Source organism: Pseudopipra pipra, chromosome 2 (assembly GCF_036250125.1).
Source record: "Pseudopipra pipra isolate bDixPip1 chromosome 2, bDixPip1.hap1, whole genome shotgun sequence".
NCBI classification, from domain to species: domain Eukaryota; kingdom Metazoa; phylum Chordata; class Aves; order Passeriformes; family Pipridae; genus Pseudopipra; species Pseudopipra pipra.
Window position 1 is genome coordinate 25,370,611 of NC_087550.1, and position 19,203 is coordinate 25,389,813.

A 19,203-nucleotide genomic window follows, 5' to 3' on the forward strand; every position below is an offset into this window, starting at 1 on the left:
TCCGTGGTAGGAGGGTTGGGGATTAAACGCGAGAAAGTTAGTCTGGGGTCACGGGTAGGTGTGCTTTTAAAGCGCTGTTCCTACGTAATCAGTCCTGCAAAGGAGGGAGGCAAGGGCACTGTTCTGTGGAAGATGAGAGCTGAGGCAATCTTCTGTAAGTCCAGGCAAATTCAACCCACCATAAGGTACCATTTCCAGAATGCATGTGGATGCACATTTCTATCCCTGTTCTTTTTTTGTACCACTCAGAAAATAGTGTATCAATCATCCTCCGTTTTGTAGGGTAGCAGTTGGTCCGATGATTTTCCTTTTTACATGAGGCAGTTCCTTTGCTACTCCAGCATCATTTTAACATGTGAATGTATAGCAGAAACAGAGGCAGCTTTGTTTGCAATCTGTGATTGCTCTCATGCATGCTTTTTATTGTGAATAAGGGGCCCCTACTGTCACTGGTATCTGTTAAAAGTGTAAGGGAAGAAATGAGATGTCTGTGTTACAAAGTGGTGAGTTATGAAGTTTTTGGAGACAAGGCATCCCTTCTATAACAGTCTCTTCTGTCTGTTAACTCACTGTGACCAGAAGAGATTTTCTGGGAGAGGGTTACAGTAGTACAGGGATGGGACTGGAATGGCTCAGCTCCAGTCTTACAGGATACTGAAAGCAGAAAACATCAGCCCTTTAACCCGCAGTCTGCTCCTTTGCTCACCTCCCAGCATTCCAGTTGGAGTGTTTCTGATACTCATTTCTCCTTCCAGCTGCTCTTGTTGGAGTGCAGGCTGCTTTAGCCAAGGTGGTTGGCATTGCAGTCGGATGATACTCTGCTGGTAAAATCTGAGCCCACAGATGCCAAAGTGGTAGCCAGGCAATGCTGACCACTCCGGGAGTTGGGCTGAAACTTCACCTGCTCCTTGTTGTCCCTTACCTGACTGAAAGTTCTTTAGGTGTAGATGCAGCTACTCCTTGTTTCTGTTCTTGAACATCTTTGACTTGGGTTTTGCAGTACAAACCAGGATGTCAGGTGGGAATGTCGTCCAGGTCTGATTTATATGGAAGAACAGAGAACCTTAGGTAATATCATTGACACTGTACCCAGTGTGATGTGTACTCCTGATTTCAAGACCGTAAAACACCTCCATGCCTCCTGTACATCTCATTGCTGGCTGTCTCTTTGCAGACATGGTAACTTGCAAGCATTTGAGACCTGATTTTCAGAAGCTCTGGATATCCACACACCTACTGACAAAGGTGCCTCAACCTGAGCATTCAAAATATTATTAATATAGAAAACACAGGTCTTTTATTTTTGCAGACCTTTTATTTTTTACTTTTATTTTTTTACAGTCTCTCTGACTGTAAAATGGGGATAAAACATTTTGCTTTCTACTTTTGCAGGATATGTTTCTATTCTGCTTGTAAGATAAATTCTTTTAAAAACTTCTTGGAATGTACAGGTTAGCATCTTGCTGAATTATTTTCCTTACAGGGATGCAGTAGCTAAGGAAATAAAGCTATTCTCATCTTAGCAGCATGCCTATATTAGCAATGTTTGTGCTGATGTAACATTGCCAGTATAGATATACTTTGATGTATTACTCAAAAGCAGACAGGCCTAATCACTTTTTTTGTCTGTGCGTTCTTCAGCCACTACTTTTTGTCCCGAAATTTTAGAGAAAGAATCAAATTGTATATAGTATTTGAAGGGGAAACCCCACACCTTTTTGCTAGTTTTGAAGCTGAGCAGTGCTGAACACAAATCCTGCTCTGAAAGGGTCTGTAATGCAAATTGATCTGGACAACTCAAGCCTGGATATCATAAAACTAACACTTCTTTTCCTTCTGGGGGCATCAAATCTGAATGTTTGAAAATACAGCAAAAGCATATGTGCTAGAAATGTTTGTTAAGATGGCTTCCAGTTTCCATGAGTATTCAGTTCAGAAGCCAGTTGGGCCACTCAGTACTATTCCATAGAGTTACAGCTCCTAAAGATGGATATGATGGAAAGCAACAAGACAATACTGATTCTGAGACCATCCTACTTCTCAGTCTCAATGATTTCCCTGTGCCTCAGAATCATGAAATCCTGGAATAATTTTCTTTTGGCAGTTACAATCATGTGGTTCAGTTTTAGTTTACCAGTGTGAAATTCTTGAGTTGGAGGGTTTGGGTTCATACTCTGGATTTGAAGAAAATACAGTTTGTCAATACACAGATGTGTGTGCTCTTTAGCATTAGTGAAAATAAGTTAGAGATTTGGCTGAATTTGTTTGCTGTTAGAACATTTGGTCTTAAAAATATTTTCCATTTCTGACAATTCTTTTGTTTTTCCATTGTGAAAAGTTATGACCTAGCATGTTTATGGACTGAGACATACAGAGAAGGATTGAATTTGGCTTGCAGAACCTACTTAAATGCTTGGGATCTTTAGTATTACTCAATCTGTCATAGTTAACTGTGCAGTATGATACTCTGTTATGCATAGTTTCCTTTCTGAGGCCCAGTTTTTGTTCTCCTTGCACTGCCATTCTGTTGAAGAACTAAACCAGTTTGACATTAATGCAGTGCTAGCTTATACACAAGAAGCCATAAGGAAGATACGATATTACAACAACTGACTTTCCTCTTCTTTCAGTGATCCCTTCCCTCTGCCATCTCCTCAACCTGCTTTCTGACTGCAGAATTTGGCCTGTCCTGGTAATGGATGGTGCCATGAAGTTGGTTCTCTCCTCTTCTTTATTCACCTAATGACAGTAGGTCTTCTGTGTGAATCAGAACTTTAGTCCATTTATTTCTAACCCTACCACAGTTAGGTAAGTGGCATTGCTTTTAGCCAGTGGATTTTTAAAATGAGAGGTGAATCTCCAGGAGCTGTGTGACTTGGGAAAATCTCTCATGAGCCATCATAAACTCCCCTGAAAGATTTTGTGCCTTTCTTTGTGGAGCGTGGTCATCGGAGAGTTATTTCCAACCTTTTTTTGAGTTTTTTGGGTGTTGCAAGCAGAAAACGAGACTTCTGGTGGGAAGTGGGTGTTGTGCAAGCCGGTCAGGAGAGCCGTGCTGTCCAACAGTGCAGCAGCACCCGTGTATGCCGGGGGGTTTGGAATGGTTGGTTTAAAGCAAAAATGTCAGTAGACATCTGTGGCCCATAAATACAAATAAGGGAGAGAGTATGCAGATTCAGACAGGTAAATTAGTCTTAGTATAATTAATTAATGTATCCTATTGCATTTTCCCAATCTGCTAGATCAGTTGATCTGTAAACGGTCATACAAGGTTCTGAGTGCTGCCTACCAGAGTCATGGAAATTGAGTTAAAGACTTGCTGTTTTGTGGGGAACTTGTATATTACCTGTACCTCTTGTTAAAGAGGCAAGCAGGGGAGAGTTGATGCATTCTCAAATGTGGTTTATATTTTAATGCAAAATTATGATTTATGCAAATTACAATTTATTTAGAATTCCCTGCAATAATTTTGCTTTTCCACAATGTTAGGGATATGCAAACTCTTGTTGCACCAATACTTTCTGCTGTGAATCCCAGTGCAATGATTTGGAGTAAAGCTTAAGGAAGAGGCTTTTAACTTTCTACTTCATGCCTTTCTACTTCATGCCTTCAAACTCATTGCTACAGATGGCAGATGCCTGCCTTATTTTTAGCTATTTGAGGACAAAATAGAAAAATCTTAGTGACTCCCCATGGTTTGTCATCATGGCTGATCTCCATTAAATTAAACATAGGGATTGGCAGAGAAACAAAACCAGCAGGAAAGCTGCTTCTGTTTGTTTTTAAAAAAGCTTGTCTAAAGCACTAAAATAATACTGTAAAAAATATTCACTACTACGTACAGAGACCCCTGGGAGGAGAAATACTTGCTGAACAGTTTATCCTGTTCAGGATAAGGAAATTGAGGTCTGACAAGATTGGTAAAACAAGTTCCCTTGAAGTCAGTTGAAGAGGAGAGATTAAAAAGCAAATGAGGTCTTAGCCTGTGCTCAGGCCATTAGGGTGTGTGTATGTGTTCAAGGTTGGGAGGAGAATGCATATTTTGCTGGCTTACTTGACTGAAAATGTTAAGATGGGCTCTTAAAGCAAGAGCATCTTCTATCTTTTTCTATTTTCTTTCTTCACCCCCTTCAGGAGTGACCTGTTGTTGTGCATTTGCCCTGATAACTTGGAAAAAAAGTTCAGTGGCCATACGTAAAATTCCTCTCCTTTCCCGGTTACTGTACATGGCACAGTGTAATGGAGGGTGATCTGTGGCTGTGCTTTAGCAGAGCCATGGCTGTGCGTAATGTTTACTGAAGAGCTTTGGTGCAAGATGTACTTAGGAGTGTGTGTTGATAAACTGTATTCACGGCTTTGATAGCCTTGCCTGTGTTGTGTCTGCTAAAACATTGCCTTTGTGATTTAGCATTACTTCCCAACCAGTGGCCCCTTCTAAACAGAACTTCTGTTTCTATCAGTAATATGCACAAGGAATTGGAGCTTAAAACTTTTGTCTTGGTACATACGCAGAGAACTGTGGGTCTAGCTCGGTAATTCCTGCCAGCTCTTTAGTTTGGGCCTCTTACTCTGGACGAGGCTGGACTTGCTGTCTCTTTCCCCACACGACTTAAAAGCATGGGAACTGTAGGACCAAAATAAACCATGACCCAGCTAGTCAGGCCTGCATTTCCCTTTGCTGCTGGAAAAGCTCAACTTTGCAATTCTGTCTTGTTCTCACACGAGAACAAGCCAATGCTTTCTTTATTCCCAGATCCTGTATTTGGCTGTGAGTGTTGCTGTATACATCAGAAGAAGCCAAAGAAAATGTTAATGTCTTGCTAACTGTAATAGTGTTGTCTTGGTGAGGAGTGTTATTGGCCAGTTGTAGCTGCTGAGCCCTGAGGATCCTGTGTTGTGGGTTGGTTTTGTTTTTTTTCAGTTTCTTTTGGAATATAAATTCACTTGTGTTCATTCATAAAATTATTACGGTCATTCATTAAAGTCTTCCTAAGCTCTTTGCTCTAACCTCCTGCAGCAGTTTGTTGCACAAGGTAATTATATGGTTATAAGGTAATATTATTTTATTACTTCAGGAATTGTGGCTTTGTTCTCAAACTTGCCAGAGGTTCATTAAGAGTGCTGAGTGTGTTTATCTTCTTTCCTCCAATTCACAAAGACTTGAACTCACCTGTATTCTGAAGAGGATCCTATCGCCTGCATACCTCTGGAAATTTCGTCCTTGCACCTCCTGAAGTAAGGCCTTCAAGGGGATTTTAAGCAATGTATAGGATTTGGGTTGGAAATCCCCCTCCATTTTTAAAAATTGCTCTTTCAGTCTCTTGGATAATTTGCTTGGTCTAGAGTATTAAGAACTTAAATCTATGTCCTAACCTTAAAGAGCACATCTACAAAATGAGCTGGCTCAGCTTACTGCTCTTTAATCTTGAGAGGCTTTTCCTGGAAAACTTTTCTTTCCTGCTCCCATTTTTGTCTGTGGGTATTTGAAGTGCTGCAGCAGCTACAAATGGCAGATGCTGCCTTCACCTTGTCTTTAGCTAGAACTCTTAGTTTCCCCACTTACCTGTCTTCTAAGCTCTAGCCTTCTTTGCTGAAGATGCCTGAAGTGTCATACAGTTATATGCCACTTGTGAATTCTTGCCTTTTTCTTGCTACTTTCACCATTCAGTTTTGGTGTGTGTGTAGAGGACTAGTAGATGGAGCCTCTTCAGCCAGAGTTGTGCTTTATCAGAAAAGCCTACACTGACCTTGTCTTGATGGGTTGGTTTCGTTATTACAGAGGAGGTTCTTGATTCTTAGTCATGGAGTGAAAATTAGTCTTGCTGGTCCATCACCTGACAGGGGTGATTCACTACTCGCTCTTGTCCTGTTTGATGGAGTCTGAGCTGCACTTCAGGGGGGTTTCTGTCTCTTTCTACCAAATCTCCCTCTTAATCCATTGCTGTGTATGGCGTGAGGACTTGGAAAATATGCCGACTTGGAGACCTCCGTCCTAACCGGTTTTGCCTCCCAGCTCTGGGCCAGGTGGCGGGTGTGTGCCTTTGGAGCCAGCCTGAGTTGAAAGGTTGTGTTGACTTAGCACTGGGGCAGCTCTGCGCAAGCCAAATATTTAGCTTTCCATCTGATAACCTGTAGGTTGTTTCCTCCCTCACAACAACCAAATGCTTATTTTATTCCTAGACCAAGTTAGGGCTTCCACAGAAGTTTTGCAGCTTCTTAGCTTTCGGCGTGGCAGATGGGAGGGAGCTTGGGTTCTGCCATCGCTGTTCCCAGGCTCTCTTAGGATTGTTTTTTCTTTTTGGCATTATGTTGGGTGAATTTGGTTACCAGCTTTGTGTCTCAGTTTTTCCAGCTGTCAAAACAGGTGGGAATTTTTTTTTGTTTTGTTGGGTTTTTCAAATTATTATTTTTTAATTTAAATAAATAAATAAATAAATGGTTCACACTAAAAGGAAATAAAAATACCCTGTAGTAACTGGGACTCTCAATGTTCAAAGTTCAAAAGAAAACTTGTCTATAAGGTAGATTTGCTGATAATTTGCAAAGACATTAGGATTGCTGGACAAATGCAAGTTTGGGATTAGGTTGACCAGCTACAGCAACTGGAATTGAGGACATTAGTAACCAAGAGACCTTTTTACATTGCTTGTTTCAGTTTCAGAGACAGACTGTGCTTTGTGTCAGTGCTCTGCAGCCATGTTGTGGGGGTGACCTGCTGCAGTTCCCTGCGAGGGAACACTGCACAGGTGGCAGGTGTGTTTCCATAAAGCACGGACACCTGGAATGGAAAGTCTTACTGGGTGCATGTGTGTAGCTGAGGAGGAGGCAGGCAGCGCTCCCTCACTCACCACAGAGGCGATGTGTTGCTTCACCCCCAGATGTCACATGCTGACCCAGCAGGAAGGGGCTGCTTTAATCGAGATGGAGAGTTGCAATGAGAGACCTGTGGTCTTCTTGAGCCACATTGCTGCAAGTGAGGATGGTCACATTTCCCTTTCTGCTCTTGAGTGTATCTGGTTGTAGGTCTTGTGGAGCCAAGAAGAGCCTCTTGAATGTTTTCCAGCCTCTGAGAGTTCTTGTGCCTTGGTGCAGTGAGCTTCCCGAGGGACTGGAGGCTCAGAGTTTTCTCCAATTAAAAAATGTTAACGCCATCAAAATAACTGGCTGAGCATTGTAGTGTTTGTGGCAAAGAGATGGGGAACCAGGCAGACTTTCCATTCTGATGAGTCACTGACTCTCTCCTGATTTGCCTCTTGAAAGAGCTGTTTGGGCAGCTGCTGATGCAGGAACATGATTCTGAGTGATGGTCCCTGGGGAGCAGGACAGGGCTGCATGCTGCTTCACCTCTGAACTGGAGGATAATTCGTCTGCCTAGCTCTTTATCAGTAAAGCCTTGCACACAGCTGTAGCTCTTGCCTGCCTTGATCCTGCCTCGGCAGGATAGCGGGGGAGCTGATGGGCAGGAGGGGTGTTGGTGCAGAGAAACAAAATGACCAAGTGGTCCTTTGCTGTGGTTCTGAAAGGAAGAATTGGAAATCAGAGGGTCTTGTGCCCTGTTTCTGGATCTTCTTATAACTATGTCACATATGAAAGAGCATGGTCTGTCCTAGGACCAAGAGCTGTCCATACCCACACCCAATCCCTGGACCCACTGTCTGTTGTTCTGTAGCTGGTCCCCAGATCCTGCTTGTCTGTTTTTATGATGCCCACATCTGCCTGGGAGAGGAGATCTTGGAGTATGGGTAGTTTCAGTTCTGAGGATTTGAGGATGAAGGGACTACAAGTATGTGACTAATTTTTTGAGGGGAAATTGTAGGTGAACTGGAAAGAACAATGTGGAATCATATTAATAGACTAAGGAGGCCTGTCAGGAAGAGCTTTTATCTTTCATTACTCACTTTTTCTGCATGACTCTATATAAAATAAGATCGCTGATGGGGTGGGTACTGCAAACAGAGAAGGGAGCCTGTAGACTTCATTAATACTTAATATGACTCAGATGCGCCCAGGAATCTTATCTGTTGAAATAAAGGGTTATGGACAGGTTTTTTTCTTGTTCACATAGTTTTCAAAGTAGAATCATGCCTTTGTTTATTAATTGAAAGGTATAAAAATGCTTTTCCCCATGCCTCTCTCCTCAAAAATGAAAGCTGTTGATTGGTTCAAGGCCAAAAAAAGCAGACTTAGAGTCGAACTGATCTATAATCTCACTGCTTTGTTTAGCTTTATCTGTGGAGCTTCAGTTTTGTGTGGCAAGTTTTACAAAACAAAGGCAAACAAAAAAGGAATGGTTCTTAGGCAGATTTTGCTCTAACAGACGCCTACCTAATTTGATCTAACTCCAGTGAAGTAAAAGTTATTTAAAGCTTGATTGAGGAACTGCCCAGTCTATATGTTCATGGATCACTGTGAAAGGGCTTATTCAAGTGCATTTAAAATATGTGCACTGATGTTAAGGATGACTGCTTTCCACGGGCAGTCTGTTTTACTGGTAGAAACCCTGCATTTTACTGGTTTGCAAAACCAGAGGGTAGAAGTGCAATTCCTTAGTGTCCAAGTGCCTGCATTGGAGAGTGTGTGAGGCATACTAATGGGATGATACTAATGAGACCTGTTAAATTATTTACATTAATTATTGAATGTGGCATAAAATACCTTCCACTGTTAATAGCACTAATTAGACCACCAACATATTGCATCCATTATCATAAATATCCTGTAGATTGAATTAGACCAGTTGTTTTAGCTTTCACAGTCCCTGTAGTAGTTAAATTTGGCTTAAAATGTCTTTCAAGTTTGTTCCTTTTTAGAGGTTTTTCTCATTTTTTTCCCTTCACTTTAGCTGCTTATCAAAAGTCTGGATGCCCTAAGTGAGTTCAGCATTGTTTGTTGCCACTCCTGCTCATCTTGTGCATGCAGGAGAATTTTCTTCTGTTTATATTTAATTCCTGACATAGAAATATTCCCAAATAAAACTCTAGAACATCCTACAGAAAATTGTCTGAAAGCTTTAGAGTCTTGACTAGAAAGGTAAGGAAGGCTTCAATTCTCTGTTGTGTTGTCATTGGAATTATAATGAGAGTTTTAAAGTCTGCCAAAATACATTATTTTCCTCCAAACCCAAATTGCCCAATGTTTGCTTTCCTTTCATGCATTTTCACATCTCCTTTTCCTTTTTTTTCCCCCCTGTCTCCAGGATCTCTGTTTTTTGTTGTGGTTTTGTTGTTTTGGTTTGGGTTTTTTTGGGTTTGGGTGTTGGTTTTGGTTTTTTTTTTGCAAGTGATCTTCATGTTGATATGTGGAAAGCATTCATCTTTTGAAACATCTTGGATTTTTGTTGAAAATTTGAGAATTGGTATCCTAGTTTCAACCACAACAGTTGGTTGTTAGAGTAGAGATGAAGGATGGGAAATTTTAATACAAAGGATAATTCTCTGAGGGAGGTTTTTTGGAGTAATTCTCCTGCACACTGTGTTCATGGCGACAGTGGTGTGACTCACTGAGGAGACTTCCTGGCATTTCTGCCAGCCGCGATTTCTCATGATTTTAAAGGAGGTGATAACTGAATTATAAATAGATGATAGGTTCCATCTGTAGATTTTAAAGCTAGATCTAGAGCTTCCCAGAAGGTGTGGGTGCTTTTTTGGACCTTGGGTTGGTTCTGTGTATGATATTTTTCCAAAAGGGCATCTGATTAGTCTCCGGACTCGCAGACACACCAAAGTCCTTGGAGTGAGATGCTCGCTCAGTGTCTTGTTCCTGTACAGCACATGTACTTGGAGTGACTTGCAGATTTACACTCCAGTCCCTCACTTCCTTATGTCTGCTAGCCATCAGAAACTTACCTGACTGCCGAAATCCTTGCAGTGTCATGTGGGAGACCAATGAAATAGAAGCAAAACTGTACGGGAAGTGATAAAGGCTGTGCCAGAGAATCCACCATTGTTACTGATATTCTGAGTTGCCCAGCCTCTCTCGTACTAATTCATTTTAAGGAACTGATAGATTTAAATGTGTCATGAAAAATAAATAAATATTTATAAGCTTACTATTAAATTATTTTTCTTTGAAGGGCTGGGTCATGTGAGTGCCTATACATGCATTTGAAGTGGATGCATAACATGTGTGTTTTGCTGCACTACTCTGCTAACTAAAACTACTTTTAAATGGACCTCCTACCTTCATGTCAGTCAGGCGATCTTAGCACGGAAGAGAGCTGAACCATGCAGATACCTTCATGGAGACCAGCCTGTCTGTTTAGACCTGTGCCAGAGGGCATCCAAATTACCCAACAGCATCAGAGCCTGTGAAGTAACGTGTTGGATGGTTAAAAAGACCTGTGAAGCTCTATTAGCTCCACCACAACACGGAGAGGGCTCTTCCCAGGCTTGCTTTTGAAATGAAACACACAGTTGTGTCACCTCCAGGACTGCAGATGCTCAGTGGAGCTTTCTAGCCAGCAGGAAGTGCTAGTAGTCACTGATGGCTGATTTAAGCAGCCCCTTTTTAAAGACACAGTGTCAGTGGTGTTCATTCTGCATGTGCAAGCAGAGGCTGATCTGGTGCCACTGAAATGGCACAGTGTTTTAGGGTGGTGATGGCTGTCCCACAGGGCTCTGATTGTGTGAGAGTAACTTCGCTTTGCATGAATTTGCTTGGCTGCAGTGTGAACTACGTGAACAGCAGTTTGCACCTTAACTAATGTTTCTGCCTCCTTTGCAGACTTGGGAAGGCTTTTGGATCGTTGTCTGGGTCTCGGGGCACAGCCTGCCGGAGGCACTGGAAGCGGACTGGTTCCTGGTCATGCCCGGTGGAAGGAGGGGACCCAGCCGGCAACAGCTAAGCCGTTCAGCTTTGCCTTCTCTCCAGACACTGGTTGGTGGGAGCTGCGGAAACGGTACTGGTTTGAGAAACAGGTGAGGACAAAGGTGGGGGTGTTGAGACCCTCGTGGCTTGGACAGCACTAAAAACAAGGGACTTGATCCACTCTGAACTCTGCGCAGGAGGGTGGCTTTGTGGTGAAAGGAGGAACTGGGAGATGGGAACTTTGAGCCCCCTGCTGTGGCATTAGGAGGTGACTCATCCAAGAGGGAACGTGTCATGTGTGACAAACCTCTGTTCCAGCTTCTCTTCTCAGCTCTATGGCACATGCTGCCCTCTGTGGTCCCTCTCTTGACTTCAAAAATCAGCCCCATGGGGAGGATTGTGGAAGTGGTCTCAGCCCCCCTTCAGTGCTTGCTGTGGTCACAACAGCCAGGGGTGGAAATTGCACAGTGCTCCGTTTGTCTTTCCTGCAGCAGTTCCCAGAGCAATGAGTCCTAGCAAATGATGAGTCCTTGTCTCTTGCTTGCCTGTAGTGCCACAGGGAATTAGTGTGACATGTCAGAGCACAGCTGTGACTCCTCCTCCCGCATAATAGAAAGGCAGGGCAAGGGGATGCCCTTCTTCTGTTTTGGACCTGCTGGCTGCAGATTCAACTAATTCTCACAGTTGGCAAAGATCATCTCCATTTTCTGGGGAAGTTGGGGGCTGAAACAGGAACACATAGTGACATTTAGATCTCCATGTTTGATATGAAAGCTGAAAGGGCCCAGTGTTACTTCCTTCCATAGAAAAGTTGGCAAAGTAGAAAAGCTATTTGCTACATGCAGAGGCCCTAGTATAGGTTCATTCTTACAAATTAGAGCAATCCAAGCCATGTAGCTTTGGCCTGTACAGATTTCTCTGTCTGGGACAGATGAACAAATGGCACAGTCTGAGGTTCTTGAGGAGCAAGTAACTGTAGAGACCACAGAGGCAGTGCCTAGGTCCTTGCTTATCCTGATTTCAGACACAACATAGTTATGTCTGAGCTTCCTCCATCAGTTCAGTCTGCCAGAGCTTTTAGTTGTCCTAGCCTCCTCTGAAACCTAGGAAAGAAGGAAGTGTGAGAACACTTGACAGGTCAGCCTCTAGGAAGTGACTGAACTACTTCATTCCATTTTTAGTTACCCCTCTTTTAAAAAGAGGAACTGTGAGCAGAAAGACAGTGGGCACTTTGCAGTACTGGAGAAGGAGGCTGGGTGCTACTGTAATGTCCTGGTGATGGGTGGAAAGAGCCAACATTAAATGCTGGATGTGGCACAGAGTCCTCAATGAGTTTTCCTCTGTATCTCTGCTCCTCAATCTGCAAGTTTACTGAAATATTGCTGGGCATGTCACAGCACTTCTGGCAGCTCAATCAGTTGTCCAGAGAAAATGCTGGATAAGAGTTTTGTCTGAGCTAAGATGATGAAGCTCACCACCAGTCTCATGTCAGAAGTATAAATGCAAGACTGCTGTCACCTTTCCTCTAGTAATGCCCAGTCTCCAATTTACAACCTCAAGCGTACTCTGTCCTGGAAAATGTTAGAGATGATGTAGAATGTTTACCAAGTGAGTGATACCCATCTGCTTCAGGAATGGTAGTGCCATCAGCCTCTCTGCGCCTCCGATCACAGCGCTGATTACTCCAGAGCCTGTGCGTCACTGCCGGATCCCTGAACTGCCGTTGGATGGGAGCCTTCTCTTTGAATTCCTGTTCTTCATCTACCTACTGGTAGCCCTCTTCATTCAGTACATCAACATCTACAAGACTGTCTGGTGGTACCCATACAATCACCCTGCTTCCTGCACCTCACTGGTGAGTTCCCCAGCAAGTGCCATCACTCGTGCTTTTTCATTACACAGCTGCTTTTCATGCTGCTTCAGTCCAGGAATCACCAAGCATTAGACATTAAGGGAGTGGATGGGAGTTCACATGCACCCCCATCATCCAGGGCCATGTCATCCCCCATTTTACAGGGGAGAAAATACATGGCAGATGAGAGAGAGGAATCAGCAGGACTCCTTCAGGGGAAATTTCTTGCAGATACTTGCATGGCCTAGCTAGCTCCTAGGGTTTGAAACGGAGTTTCCAGTGGAAACAACACAGCCTGAAGAAGGAAGATATGCAAGTTTACATTAGGATCTCACAGCAGGTCAGCAGTAGAGTTGGGGAGGGGTTTAGATCCTCAGATTATGTAAAGCTACCAGTCTCCTCAGTTTCAGTCTTGCTGGTGCAATAGGCTACGTGACCTGGCAGTGACCTGTACCTGAGTCAGTGGGCATGCGTGAGTGAAGCCAGCCTCTGCAGCTGGTATTGTGTCCTTAAGGCTGCTTGGAAGTGTGAGGTGGTTCCTCAGTTACCTGTACCGACAGGTGGTGCTGGTGTTCCAGCTCAGCTCTGCGATGTCGGACGCAGCTTGCTTAGAAGTAAAAGCGTTCTGTTTTGGGCTCCCTGCCTGGAAGGATTTAATAGTCATTTGTTTGTTCCCATCACAACTCAAGCATTCTTTTTTACCCAAAATGTCCTTGAAATCCCAAACAGCAGTATTCAGAGTCTGCTAACTGTTCTAGCCAGGATATATTTGATGGCTTCACTGAAAAATTGTGAGAACTGTATCTAACTTGATGCAGCTAGAGTCAACATTAAAGTTCTAATACGGATCTGTGACCTGTGAAGATGACATTTCTCACTTCATCAGGGAACAGTCATTGCTACAGACCATTTTTGAGACCAAGAAGGAAAGTGAGCTGCTGTGCTCACTCTGGACTCCATTTCGGCTGCCCTTGCTCTGGTTGCTCAGGGGCTTTTCCCTGGAGAACCTGTAACCTGTTCTCCATAGTAGGATTCTGGTCCTTGATGTCCCTTTGACCCCAAAAATACCTGCCTGAAGGGTGGTTTTATTTTGTTTTCTGTGCAGATCTCTCCATGGGAAGGAACCTCCCTGTGGTAAAGATCTTGCTTCCTGGAGACATTCCTGTGTTACTAATGTTTATCCCTTTTCTCTCATCCCTAATAGAGAGATTAGGGGAATGCTTACATGAGATCCTAGTATACTCTCCAGCAGCCAGTTTTCTAGTCCCACCCCATCTGGGTGGTTTTAGAGTCCCTTTTCCTGGTGAAGACCTTTCTTCTTTCCTCCTTCAGAATTTTCACCTCATTGACTACCACCTGGCGGCGTTCATCACAGTGATGCTGGCACGGAGGCTGGTGTGGGCCCTCATCTCTGAGGTAACATTCCCAATGTTCCCTCTTCTGCCTGCAGTACTTACTGCAGAACATGACCATCCCTGGCCTAAGAAAGTTCTGCAAGTTGGAGGGTTTCTTCCCTCAGAAGAGTCTGCATTTGAAGGACTAAGATTTTGGTGGTGCCCCGCCTTGGAGATTTTTCCTGGAGACCATTCATGTCCTGCAGTATTGGGTAGCTATGTTGCCTCTGCAACTAGAAGGAGATTAAATGGTCCCTCTTGCTTATTATCTTTGCAGGCACAGTACTGTACCCCACAATCTTGTGTTAGAGAAGTGGCCAAGAGAATTGCAAGTCAGGTAGCAAAAAGGCAAATAGGGAGGTTAGCCAAGACTGGAATAATGAACTGGAGATTAGAGGGGGAAAGGTCAGGAGGAGGATGTCTGAGTACACTGAAGTGAAATAGGAATGCTGGTAGAACTGCTTTTCCAGTCCTGGTTACTCAATAACTCAGACTCTGGTCATGTCACCACAGATTTTGAGACCTTCTCTGTGTTTGTGAGAGCAGAACTAGGCAAAACAGACCTTTGTAAAAGTCAGTTTGAGGAAAATGGAAGTTTTGACAACTGAAATGGTTAATACAACTCTAGGCTAAGCAGTGTTGTAAAAAAGGTAAATAAAAGAACAGTTATGTCCTGTTGAATAGATGAATGGAGAAGATGGGATCTCTGAAGTTCTCTTTTCATCTGATTCCTGCCATTTTCATTTGTGTTCACATCCTCCGTAAAACTTTCATAGACTGAAATTTCTGCATTGAAACCTTCCATGCAAGTTCTTGCACATCCCATCTATTGGCTCTAACCCTCTGTCTTTTCAGTTTCCTTCTCCCCTCTGGAGACTGGAACAAGCTTTCTTGCTGTGATGCTTCCTCACTAGACTGCAGCCTGTACATCCAATAGAGATGAGTCTTGGAAATCTGGTTTTGGGATTGCCAGGGTGCACCATCTTCTCTTCCCTTGGCTGAGAACTGTGACCTTCCAGAATGCTGAGACCTAAAGGAAAGAGCAGGAGGAATTTGGTTTCAGGCTATCCCGGACTACTATCAGAGCAATAAGGGATTTAAGCAAAAATATTTTTCTACTTTGCAGCTCTGATTTTTTTTTTAAAAGGCCCTATTTTAGTCATGCCCCACAACTTGTGATTATTTGAATCTTTTGGATTCTGTCAATCATTAATAAAATCAAAGGCATTTACCTTTGTAAGACGATCAGTTTCCTGCTTCTGGGAGCAAGAGGGCAGCTATCCCTCTTACAGTACCTCCTGGCACCCCTCTCCCTGCTGCTCCTCCACAGGCAGCCCTTGTGCTTGTCTTCTAGCACCAGTGTTACAGGGCTGCTGAGTGTTTCTTCTCCATTTGCAGGCCTCTCAGGTGGGTGCGACATCAGTGGTTCACTACATGGTGCGCCTGGTGCTGCTCACCCTCTGTGGATGGGTGCTCTGCTGGACTTTGGTCAACCTCTTCCGCAGCCATTCTGTGCTCAACCTTCTCTTCCTGGGCTACCCGTGAGTGACACCATCTTCTGGGCAGGGGGAGCACAGCTGCTTGGGTGTGACACAAGCCACCATGGGAAGCAGAGCTCTTAGCTGTGGTCTGTTTCCTCAACTTAAATTAGAAGGGAGGCAGGAGGGGCTGGGGGGTGGTGCGAGAAGGTGGCATTGAGCTGATGAAGCAGATTGCCTCAGTTGCTGTTTCTGTGAGGGGCCTTTACTGCCACATTGAGATGGTTGGTTCCACAGATGGGATTTAAAGAAGCTTCTCTGCCCAGTTGTTGAAACTGCAGCCTCTGGCCCTTTAGGGCGGAGAAGAGTTGGCCACTAGCTTCTGGAGTGAGGGTTCCTACGTGGTATCACTGTCCTAAGGGCCAGCATCTGTTGAGAAGGTGCCCCTCGCTTCCTGTTGGGATGGCTGTCATTTCAACCTTTGTTTTTTCTTTCATGGCAGGTTTGGTGTCTATGTCCCTCTGTGCTGCTTCCACCAGGACAGCAGAGCACAGCCTCTACCTGCAGACTGTGGATACTTGGTACAGGACCAGGTGGCAGATGATGGGGCTTCAGCTGTCAGCAGCCTGGTCAAAGATTTCTTCTCGCTTCTGTGGGAATCCCTGAGAGAACAGTTCAATAATCCTACGTCTATCCCCACCCACAGCTGCCCCCTTTCCCCAGATCTCATCCGCAATGAGGTGGAGTGCCTAAAAGCAGACTTCAACCGCAGGATCAAGGAAGTTCTCTTCAACTCTCTCTTCAGTGCCTACTACGTGGCATTCCTGCCACTGTGTTTTGTGAAGGTAGCTGTTGTCTGGCTCTCCCTGTGCCCCTGCCCGCCGTCTCCTTCTGACTGTTGTGTGAACTGCTGCCAGGCCAGATTCCTGGTTAATTCCCCTTTTCTCTGTCTCCCCTTTGGCAGCCCGGATAGCGGAGCATGGCTGCATTCGGAGTGCACTAGTACTGCTCCTGGTTGGCAGATAGGTATTGCCATAAATGTGATGCACCTCTAGTCCCATCACCCCACTTACTAACTCCCCTTCTCCCACCCCCTGTCCTAGGCAGATGGATAGCTGTGTTCTTCCTAGAAAAGGGAGCCTGTCATTACCCGTCTCAGATCCAGTATCTTGCCTTTTGAGTGCTTGGATCAGAGGCTTTGGTGGTCAAGCTGTTAGAGCCAACTAGGATGCTTAGCAAGCTAAATCCAAGAGCCTCTTGTCAATGTGCGGGTTGTATATTTTCATCTGTCATTTTTTTAACTTGGACAAGCTCCTGTTGGTGCAGAAAATGGGCAGGGCTCCATGTAGCAGTCTTGGTGCAATTGGTGCTCCTGGGGCAGTTCTGTGACAAGCAAACTGCCTTGTTACCTGTTCCTGGAGGAGAAGATGCACCAGCTGCAGCATCATCCCCTGCCCTTTCTCCTTCAGGTCAAGGAGAAGGGAGTCTTGAGTGTTTCCTAAGCTGTAACCCTCCGAAATCACTGGTCCAAAAGCGCATGCCTGTAACGTGTGGTGTGGGTCTGCTGGATGCATACGCAGTATGTCCCTTGTCATTCCTTTGTCTGTCTTGTGACAGTGGTGCCAAGTTCTTGTCTGGTCTCTTTGCAGAGCACCCAGTACTACGACATGCGCTGGTCCTGTGAGCACCTCATCATGGTGTGGATCAATGCCTTTGTCATGCTCACCACTCAGCTGCTGCCTCCCAAGTACTGTGACCTGCTCCACAGGTCAGCCGCCCACCTTGGAAAGTGGCAGAAACTAGAACACGGTTCCTACAGCAATGCTCCACAGCACATGTGAGTGTGGGCACGGGGAGGGGTTGGCGTGCCTCGCAAGGGGAGGAGAAGACATTCTAGTAGAGGAGCAAATACCACCAGTGCATGTCTACTGAGAACACTTCTGCACTCCCCATGCAACTCTACTGGCCTTACTGTTCCCTGGAAACAGAAATGTCTGCTCTAGAGAGTTGTCTGAGCTCCTCCAGTCACTGCTGGCTCCTTCCCAAAAAGGAAGGCTGACATTCTTCTTGGCCACTGGAGAGTATCTTGTGCATGTCCCATGCAGTGGATGAGGTTCTTGCACTGGGAGTCATTTGTTCACATACTCAAAGTCCATTTGATGGGCTTGTGATCACGTCTTTCTGCTTTTCCAGTAGGAGCTAGGACATGTCCCTATGGCAGAGGCTTTGGTATTTTTCAAGATGCAGTCCATTCCTGTGAACCCTTATCCAAGGAGCTGGGAGCACAGATGCTAAAGCTCTGGCATTCTCTCCCCACAGCTGGTCAGAAAACACAATATGGCCACAAGGAGTTCTGGTGCGACGGAGCCGATGCCTGTATAAAGCAGTTGGGCCTTACAACGTAGCAGTGCCTTCAGATGTGTCCCATGCCCGCTTTTATGCAAGTATCTCTTCTCTTGCTTGATGCCTTATGACTGTGGGAGGGAGGAGAGGCTCAAACATAGCTGCAGCAGAGCAGACCATGCAGAACAGAGTTCAGTGCTGCGCATCAGTCTGTTGCTGCTAAACAAAATACCTGTTAGCAGCAGAGGGGTTTTCCCCTTCCAGTATTACAGTGACCTCTGGGCAAGATGGAAGTCACAGCTGCCTTGTCAGTGTTTTCTCATCAAGGTGACACAGCTCTCTCATCAGACAGTGGCATATTCCCAAGAGGGTTCTAGTTAACATCGTTCAGGGAAACAGGAAAGTACATCAGGAGGCCAATTGGTTATCTCGCCCGTCCTCCCCTTCTCAAGCAAAATGCCACTTCTACATGCCACCTCTTATTCTGTTTTCCCTAAGTAGCACCTGGGGGTGGCTGGAGTACAAGCATTTCTTCTGCCCCACAGTGGTTAGTGACTCAGTGGTGCCTGACAGCATTATATACGTAGCCCTCCTCCCTTCAACCCTGCAACAAATTACAGAAATCTGTCCTTTTTAACTGTTTCCCTGCAGTTCCTTTTCCACCGTCCATTACGGCTGCTCAACCTGCTGATCCTCATTGAAGGCAGTGTGGTTTGCTACCAGCTCTACTCCCTGCTGCGCTCAGAGAAGTGGAACCATACCCTCTCCATGGCCCTCATCCTTTTCTGCAATTATTATGTCTTATTTAAGCTCCTCCGGGACCGGATAGTATTAGGCAGGGCATACTCCTACCCACTTAATAACTATGGACTCAAGGCACACTAGGCCGGCCAAATGTGTACCCCTTCTCTTTTTCTTCCCACAGGGCAGGGAGGGAACCTCAGAAAAAAAAAAAATATTTTCGTACAGTTCTATTTTTTTCTTGCGGCGTTTATAAATATTTAAAATATTTTATATTTTGTATACTATTGTTTTTGTGGGGCGGGAAGGGAACCAGTGGCAATTAAATGTCGCTTTATAAACAAGGTGTTATTTTATATATATAAAAACCAAAAAAAAGTGGATGTGTATATACCGTATATCTATACCCATACATATATCTATGTGAAGCAACAGGATTGTGTGTGTGGTCACTGTGTCTGCTTCGCTCACAGAACTGCCCTGCCCCTGCATACTGTGGGGACAGAACTGCTGTTAATTAGGAACAGCAGGTCTGCTCTAGAATTTGGATACGCTGACAGCCAGGGGAAAAAAAGAAAACACTGAGGCC

The 19,203-nt window shown here is 44.6% G+C and overlaps 1 protein-coding gene across 3 annotated transcripts in view; it reads left to right on the forward strand.

Moving 5' to 3' along the window:
- The window catches only part of TMEM39A (transmembrane protein 39A), a 21,795-nt gene extending 2,749 nt beyond the window's left edge, over positions 1-19,046 (forward strand). Inside the window, exons 1-8 of one of the 3 annotated variants that reach the window (XM_064644442.1) lie at positions 10,710-10,916; positions 12,439-12,661; positions 13,991-14,074; positions 15,451-15,593; positions 16,033-16,375; positions 17,180-17,367; positions 17,850-17,970; positions 18,525-19,046. In XM_064644442.1, the coding sequence (XP_064500512.1) occupies positions 10,804-10,916; positions 12,439-12,661; positions 13,991-14,074; positions 15,451-15,593; positions 16,033-16,375; positions 17,180-17,367; positions 17,850-17,970; positions 18,525-18,758 (1,449 nt within the window). In that variant the 5' untranslated portion in view covers positions 10,710-10,803 and the 3' untranslated portion in view covers positions 18,759-19,046. Of the gene's footprint in view, positions 1-10,709; positions 10,917-12,438; positions 12,662-13,990; positions 14,075-15,450; positions 15,594-16,032; positions 16,376-17,179; positions 17,368-17,849 lie in introns of those variants that run through there. The other 2 variants (XM_064644440.1, XM_064644441.1) reach the window with 2 other exon arrangements.
- The last annotated feature ends 157 nt before the right edge of the window (positions 19,047-19,203 follow it).